The 8,770-nt window shown below is 50.2% G+C and overlaps 1 protein-coding gene across 2 annotated transcripts in view; it reads right to left on the reverse strand.

Moving 5' to 3' along the window:
* The window catches only part of EREG (epiregulin), a 27,388-nt gene continuing 18,618 nt past the window's right edge, over positions 1 to 8,770 (reverse strand). The window contains exons 1-5 of one of the 2 annotated variants that reach the window (XM_048302784.1): positions 7,729 to 7,857; positions 2,257 to 2,340; positions 1,987 to 2,110; positions 1,274 to 1,420; positions 1 to 412 (exon numbers count right to left, since the gene is read on the reverse strand). In XM_048302784.1, coding sequence (XP_048158741.1) covers positions 352 to 412; positions 1,274 to 1,420; positions 1,987 to 2,110; positions 2,257 to 2,340; positions 7,729 to 7,774 — 462 coding nt within the window. In that variant the 5' untranslated portion in view covers positions 7,775 to 7,857 and the 3' untranslated portion in view covers positions 1 to 351. Of the gene's footprint in view, positions 413 to 1,273; positions 1,421 to 1,986; positions 2,111 to 2,256; positions 2,341 to 7,728; positions 7,858 to 8,770 lie in introns of those variants that run through there. The other variant, XM_048302785.1, reaches the window with a different exon arrangement.

Below are 8,770 nucleotides of genomic sequence, written 5' to 3' on the forward strand. Positions count from 1 at the left end.
TTTGACTTTGTCTAGAACTTTTATTTCAAGGAGTACAATTGCTTTGAGTATATTCACAAGAATAAATATAAAATTCTTCTCTTCAGAGCAAGAAGACGAGTTTTTATAAAAATATATCTCTATCCCAGCGAACCACTTAGGTAGGGTTCCCTTTAGGAAATATTATTTAATAAAAAAATAAAACACTGAAAATAAAATGCTTGACCTATGCTTACTGAATCACCTAACAATTGAAATTTTTAAAAGGTTATAAATATTGTAAATATTATTAATAAAAATAACATTTAAATAGGTGGGAAGCCACTGAGTCCATCCAGATGAACAGAACACTGCAGGAAGCCACTGTTTCTCCTATAGGGCACCAACTTCCTTGTATTCACTGGCATTTGTTTGTCTCCTCTTGTTTCGGTACCTGGAGTAGAAGAGAGAAATGTGAGTTCTGGAAAGCCACTTGCTTTTGGGGAGTGATGGGGAGTGGGGAAGGAAGGAAGGAAAAAAGGCTGTATTAGCTCCTCACATCTGTTTTAAATCTCTAGCAGCTGGGCTCTGTCTGTGCTCATTTTCAGGTCTGACATCACTTGAATGCAGTCTCCTTTCTCAACTCTTCACTGAAAATTCCACATCTGCATTGAAGTCTTCCTGCCGGTACTAGGTTTGTCTTTGAGAAATCCTGCCGGTTACCATCTGGCTACCTACCAGATCTGGGAAGCTGAGCTCTCCCTCTGGAGTTATTCCACCTCCTCAGCTCTCTGACAGATGCTTACCATTAGATTTTAGGCTGGAGAATGATTCTTGCTGCTTTGGGTCTGTTCATGGAGAAGAGTACTGTCCCCCATGGTAAAGTTGATAAGGCAATGCTCATGATATCACACTTACCGCAATAACATACCAGATCAACAAATCAGCTAGTAGTAATCCAGCTGCTCTCCAGTCCCTGGTGCCCGGGGCGATGGCATTACCAATTAAAGGACTAGAATTTTCCTATTCCTTGTCTGCTCTCTTAACACACCCTCTAAGCCAGACATGAACCAACCTATAGAGCCCCTGTATCAGGGTGAATAGGCACCTGGGAGTGCTGCTGCCTGCCCTGCAGCCTGGGCCATGCCACGCTGTCAGCTCACTGCCTGTCCTGAACCCTTCAAGCACAGGTGAGCAGATCTGTGTATCGAACTGTCTGGTGAGTGGGTGTTCCACGCTACCTGGGGATGCTCAGAGGATGCCTGACACCTCCAGCTGGCTCGGCCTCCCGAGCCACCAGGAACACGAGTCTCACCTTCTGCAGATGTAGTAGCTGGCGAGAGAGATGGCGGCAAGGAAGAGCAGGACCACAATGACGGTCAGTGCCACGTACTCCTTGCTGAGGGGCTGCCGGACGAGCTCTGAGTGCACACACCGCACTCCAGAGAAGCCCACGTCACACCTGAGGGTGAGGGAGGCACAATCAGAGACAGGGCAGCGGGGTTACACCTCAGCAGCCCAAGAGCATGCTATGCTAGTGGCCTGCTGTTTCCTCAGGGACAAGACACTTAACCTGATGTAACTAAAGCCCACGCGGTCCTAAAGATGGTTGCAAATTGTTCAGGTGAACAAACAATACCCTTAAAAATGACTAGAGGGTCTTTATTTGGTAGGTTGGATCAAAGGAGAGACCTTGGTGCTGTGCCTGAGTTCTGGATCTCATACTAACTATAAATACAGATGGACAGGGAAGCACATCAGAATGAATGTCCCAAGTCTAAGTTGGCTTGGTCACTAATTTCAGGTGTCTGAGACTCTCACAGAGATCACTGGAGGCAGCACACGTGCTTAACACTTCCTTAAATGCAGCTGAACATTATAAGATGCAGTGCTCCTCTTCAAGTTCTTGTGAGTATTTAATACTTGGCTGGAATGGTGTTTCAGCTAAGTGTCAATGGCAGCCAGATCAAAGTTCACCTCAAAGCCCACCCCAGGGAGATCTGCAGGATGAGTGGGGCCCATCCATACCTGCAATAGTGCTCATCCAAGTCCACGATGTACACACACTGCCCATGGAAGCAGTAGTCCTTCATCTCAGGCTTGCATCTCGTTATCCCGACTTGGGCCACACGTGGGCTGTTCTCTGTCTGGACTGCAAGGATATTTCATTAGCACCTCAGGATGTGGGCAATGTTGCTCAGAGAAAAATGATTCCCCAGGGCACCTCAGTGAGGCTGCCAGCCCAAGGAAGATGGGAACCAAAGGTCTGTTATTTACAATGAGCTGTGCAGTACTTACTGAGCGCCGTTGTGCAGTTCTCCATTTCACCAGGCCCACATAATGGGATCACTGTTGTGCCCAGGACTGCTTGCAATAAGTAACCTGTAAGAGAATAAAAACAATAGTCAAAACTAGATGCATTTTGAGTTAAGTATTTAAGCTGCTATACTCATTAATACAAGAACAGAAGCTTCTCATCATGGTAGGAAAGGCCCAAAGTTGAAAGCTGAAAAAATATAGGTCTGAGTGACGTGCTGCCTACATTATATACAGCAGCCCAAAGAAACATCTCTGAAATACAAATTTACAATGCAGAACAGAGATTCAACAGAAACCTGCTGTCTGTGACCACCTCTTGCCCATACTCTGAGTGAAACTGGGCAGGAACAGGCTTGGAGAGATTACGGGGGAGAGGCAGGAATTAGGCCATTTGATGATTATGTTAAGTTTCTGACTGGTCTGGCATGGCACCTGTGCAAGGAAAATAGCTAGGCTCCCACAATTAGGCATGACAATCCAGCATTCATCACAGGAGGAGTCCTTTTGCTGATCAAAATCAAGATATCCTTGACTCACGACAGCCCCACAGGAAGAGAATTTCCTAGGAATCTGCAAGTCAGTGCAGCTGGTGACTCAGCACACCAGGTCAGTGCTGAGCCAGGCTCAGCACCTCATCATCGTCTTCAGAGACCACAAACTGCTCGAGGTAGTCTTAACACAAAAGCTGCTCTTTACCAGCAAAGAGCTTCCTCAGCCCTCTCCCTGCTGAAGAGAGCTGAAGGGCTGGACAGTTCCTGCACTGACACCCACTCTTTTGGCAGTTCTTTGGTTAAAAGCCCGCTTGCAAAGCTGCTAACATGAGATACCAAACCCTTCTCATTTGCCCACGGGCTTGGAGAGGTTACTGACCACTTTATGGACCCTGGGCCACTGTTACTTAGCAGGAAACAGGCACAGCTTTCAGGTATTCCACTAGTTAAATGAACATTTCCAAACAGGATTTGAAAGCCAGCAAAGGTACCTGTAGCTTCATGGCTAGCCCATGAGGAACAGTGAATGTCTGCCCCGGCTGGCCACAAAATCCACCTGGATAACACTCCTGCTAGGGTCACAAATTAACCTGCTCATGAACTGCTTAGTCATCAGCCCCATTCCACGGAAGTCTGTAATTTGTGTCTTTGGGCTGTTTGCCTCTATTAACTTGTCGGGTCATGCACAGCTAATGGAGGGAGTGTGCCTCCATAATTTCCTGATCACTCTAATTCAACTCCAGTTATTAGAAAGTTTCATTGCATCTCAGGGTTAAATCTAGGAGTGGTAATTTATGGATTTCCGGCAGCTCATCTATTTCTGGGTGATTAGCAGGCTTCCTTTATCCTTCACTCCAGCTACACACAAAACCGGCAGGACTATCTAAGACGGACAGGGCTTTTTCCTGTGTTTGCATTTTTAAAAACATCATTCCTCCTTCTTACCTCCCTCTATACTGCATTCCTTGCAAAGCTAATAAGCCAGATTTCCACCAAGGTCTAGAAGAAAGAACAAAGCCCAGGTCCCCCAGAGCCAGAGCGACAGTAACAGATCCATGACGCCGGCACCTGTACCAGCTGGAGACTCCTGTGCCTGCCAGCATGACTCAGCAGGACCTGCCTTTCCCTCCAATGGGGCAGGACATGCAAGTTTACTTTCAGGGTGGGATTTTTTTAAGCAGCACTGTGCTCACTGTAGATTTCCTCAGCAGGAGCAGTTTGACACTTCTGTAAGGCCAGTCTGAGTTGCTAAAACAGAAAGTTCAAGTGTTTGAAAGAAGAGGCCATCAGCTGTCAGACAGTGGCAGCCCAGGGACCTGGGGTCCCAAAAGATGCTGGAAAAAGATTTACCAAATCAGTTCTTCTTCCTAGGAACTAGGGGGACATTTCAGGAGTGCTCTATGGACTAAGCTGCTCCCTTGGCATGGAGGAGCTGTGGCACAGGACAGCAGTGTCCCACTAAGGATACATCATGTCACAGAAAGAAGTAAGGACAGAAATCAACAAAAGTCAAGGCTAAACACACCAGAGGCATCCACGATACCCACTTGTTAAGCAGATGGATTAAGCCAGCTGAGGATCTCCTGTAGCCTACACATTTCTGTCACAGTTTGCACACTTCCTTGACCTGAGCATAACCTGAGCAGCTGCTTTTTAAGCTGAAGTTCCCAGTCCGAGAGTTAGCAGAACCCGGTTTTCGCATTTGAGAAAACTCCAACCCACATCCACGGAAGAGGCAGGTCAGCTCTCCTCTTGGCTCCAGAAGGAAACATAGCCTTCCAGTCAAAGGCCACAACTCAGACATCTATGAGGGACAAATTAAAAATAACCTCCTCCTCCAACACTGCCCAAGGGCTTTCCCAATCCCAGCCATGCACCAGTGCCTCCTCCACCTGATTGCAGGCACTCAGGACCGGAAAGGCTGGAGTGCAGGAGCAGATATTTGCTGACACCCAGCAGTATTTGCTGCTTTTGGGCAAAGTTCTTCCTGCTCTGCACTGGTCTATTTTGCCCTTTCCCCCATGCACATATTTGCCCTCTGACATCATTGGGAGGAGAAGGGATCCGCACACAGCATTGGCAAAAGAGAGCCTTTCCCAGGATATTTATCAGATGATGTATACCAAACACAGCACCTGGGAGAGGTTATATTGTTATTCCTTTGCAGTTCATTAAGCAAACACACGGTACAAGATAACAGTAATGAGGTGGTGGATTTTCATGTGTGTCTTGCAGGAATGTGAGTGTTATATGTTGTATTCCTACGCCACTGCATGAACACATAATCCCATCTGGCTTCGTGGGTTACAGATCCTGCAAGGTTAACACTGACAGCATTTACTGGAACAGGAATAAGGCTGCTGCTTACTTGTCCTTCCAAGAGGAATGAAATGAAAAATGAGGGACAGTGACCAGCTGCCTTGGCTTCCTGCAGCCTCCATCATAGACGACTCACAAGGGCTAATTATCAGTTTGCCCACTGAGAGCCAGCTGTAGTTTCCAATGGCAGGCTGACTGCTAAGGATGAAGGATGCACATGTGAGATACATTAAACTGAGGACTACACTGTGGAGGATTTACACTAGAGGAACCGTCAAGTTTCTGAGAGCTCAACTATTATTTGAGTTGCCTTTGTCTGGCACCGAGATTGCCAGTCCTGTACTAATTCACCTGAATGATGCCACCTCCCACTTGGCATCTCTGTGGTCTCTCTGTCACAGCAGTAGCACCTACACCCTTCGCATGGATTGCACTTCCAAAGCAGAGGTGCCCAGGTGACATGCACCTGAAGGATCTCAGCCCATTCTAACTGCAAAGACAGATCAAGGTGCATCCCTATCACCTTTGGACATCCAGGGCATGTCTCGACTGTCTAAGGCCTCCTTTGGGTAAACTAAGTAGGTAACATGGAAGTCAGCCTTTGTGAGCATCCCTACTACCATTGTTTAATTCTGGAACTGCAGACTCACAGTTACGGATGTCCAGGATCAGGTCACGGCAGCTCTAAGGCAGCCCTGGAAACGCCAGTCTGTCATGGGAAGACTGGTGCTCCAAAATTGCTACAGGCCCACACGATCATCGTCAGCATTGTGCCAGGACTTACCCTTAAGCAGAGATAATGCAGATAATTGTGCATTATGCGCACCCAGTCATCCCAGTACTGCTTCCACCCCTCTGGAGACCTACGCACCAGTGATCTTACTCACATGCTGCCCCTGTGCCTCAGCCACACTCCCTTCCACCACTTGCATGGCGGCTGAAGTCCCTATGCCACAGAAGCACAAATCCATTATTACTTCCAGCCAGACACATCAGCCGCTAACACTTTCCCCATTGTCAGACACAGGTATCTTTATGCTGAGCCAATTTTCTGACAGCCAGGAGAATTTGACAAAGGAAAACATAAGGTCACCAGCTCTTGGAACTGTCTGGTGAGTCTGGAAGTCCAACGCCTGCCTTCCCCACTGAGTGCGCATTACAGTGAGCACAAGGAGATCGGTGCCAAGGCTCCTGCAGCAACTCCCAGAAAAGGCAGGGCCTGGGCTTGTCCCCATCACTACCACATCCACACATGGCTGGCACAGCACTGTGTCTCCTCAGGAGCGAGTGACATCTCTCTCCCACCATTGCCTTTCTGCTGCGCAGTCTCCAAGCCCACGATAGCCAGGATATGAATCTGGCAAGGACTGTCACTTCAGTAAGGCTTCAGCCATTCAGCAGGGAACCTCTTCCAGTCTGGCATAATACCAGTAACAAACAGTCTTCCCAGAAGCACCAAGTTCTGCTTACACTCCTGCCCTGGGAGGGGAAGGCAATAAAGTGCTCACAGCACTTGTTACGATGCCACCTAGCTATGACTAATCCATCCCTTACTATTAGATGCTGTGCCTGCCCCGGAAACAAAGAAATTCACATACAGATCCATGAAGACATACCAGTTCCTTCCAGTGTCAGTTTTGTGCAAAGCATGGCTGACTCACAGACTACAAGATGTTTAGCCTGCTGTCCTGACAAGTGAGATGCTGTGCAGCAGCTGATCCATTAGCTGCTATGGAAATACCTGGCTAAGATGAAATATGCAAACTCATGCTGCAGTGGGCTTGGCAGGCGAGGAAAACATCTGTCCCAAAAGAGAAGTCTTGGGAACCGAGTTTCTCCGTCAACTACGACCTCGAGTCCAACATCATGAGTGTGAGAACATGCTTTGTCATTAAAGCAAGGTGCGAGTGTGCCAGGTCTCAGAACTTTGCTGCCCACACAGCTCAAGTTGCCTAACAGGGCCAGCTCTCAGCAGTCACCACCTGTCACTGCCAGCGCTCCATGGAGGTGTGTGACAAGGATCAGTTCTTACATCAACAGCACGCCCAGGCCCCAGGACTCTTGATGCTCTAAGGATACACGTGTTCTCTTGGGGCTTTCAGGTAGCTTATGTCATACAATAGAGTAACACGCTCCCAGCGAGGAGGTGGAGAAGTGTCAAGCAGAACGAGGCCACAACCTGTTTTTTTATCATAAGGAAGTCTCTGCTGCCGTGAGGATTCACCCACTGAGCTCACCCAGAGCATGGCCTGGGCGAAAGCAGCAGGACCGGGCTATGAACAGGACAGGTCAAGGTGAAAGAGAACAGACTGGGCTAGGAGCAGAGGTGGCGAGAAGGGAAAGAATGTTCACCTTCACTCAGTCACGGGACACACCTGGGCATCACACAAACAACAAAACCTCCCGTAACAACAGAGTGTGGTGTGTGCTCCACTCCTCAGCACATACAATCCACTCGGGTACACCTGTCACCGCCTCGGACTTCATCTCGGAGAGAAACACATCTGCTTCATCTGAAGGCAACCCGAACTTTATGCTTTGACACAGATTTCTCAGCAGCCAAAGAATCCCCCTGCCCCAGGACCCAGCGCCCGATGCCCTCCCAGCCCCAGCCCGCGGGAACGGGGACGTCGCCGCTTACCGAGGAAGAGCAGCAGGCTGCGGGCCCGCAGGCAGCCGGCGTCCATCGCCCTCGGTCCCCGGGGAGAGAGGAGGCGGCAGGAAGGGAGGCGGCGGAGGCAGGAGCGGCGGAGAGGCGTGGAGTCGGCCGGCCGGCCGGCCGCACTTTTATGTGCCCGCGGAGAGGCGGGGCCCGCCGCGGTGACACTCGGCCCGCCCGGCTTGGGGCAGCGGCGCGGCTCGGCCTCCGCGCTTCCTGCCCCGCCGCCCCCGGCTCTGCCCGCGGGCGATGTCCCGACGGCGGGCAGGGACAGCACCCCGGCCCGGCTGTCCCGGCTCTTCGCCGGGAGATGGGGGCAGCTCTGGCCCCTCCGGCCGTTGGCTGGTGCCCGGGTACATTAGGTGTCCTTCATTCCAGCAAGTATCACTGAAAATAGTACCTGGGGCCCTAAAATTGCCCGTGCCCTCTGAGCAGTCTGGCCCAGGCACTGACGCCCGGGACTTCCCGGGGCTGTGGATGCCTACGGCACAGCCTCGGGACCACTGCCTTTGCTTGCCCTCAAAGCATCCATGCGATGTGCAATGGCACGGGGCCCTTCAGCCAGCTGCTGCCCAGGCAGGCTCTGCTGGCACACAAAGGACCATTGGACCATTGCATTGCCATGAACACCATCTGTGCCTAAACCAAGGCTTGGAAAACACCCCAGGGTGGGCAAATGGAAACTTGCTGGCCTAATCTCTCATCTCCTAGCATTTCCGAAGTGACCCTTAGCACACACGTGCAGCTGCCAGGGAGCCCCGGCGCTAGGGGCAGAAATGGTCAATTAAGTTACAGCACAGGCACCAGGAATGCCAGCACCTCTCCCAGCACCTGGGCTGGCCGCAATGGTCTTGAGCTCAGGGGGTGCATATGCCATGTTCCCCTCCAGCCCTTGGCCCCATCACGGCCCAGTAGCACAGGCAGTTCCTGGAAGCAACAGATCTTTCAGTTATAAGATCCTTGAAAGAGCAGCCAACCAGTTACAGCTACATTTAAAAAAATTCCTTTCAAGCATCCTGTTGAA

Source organism: Corvus hawaiiensis, chromosome 5 (assembly GCF_020740725.1).
Source record: "Corvus hawaiiensis isolate bCorHaw1 chromosome 5, bCorHaw1.pri.cur, whole genome shotgun sequence".
In the NCBI taxonomy this organism is placed as follows: domain Eukaryota; kingdom Metazoa; phylum Chordata; class Aves; order Passeriformes; family Corvidae; genus Corvus; species Corvus hawaiiensis.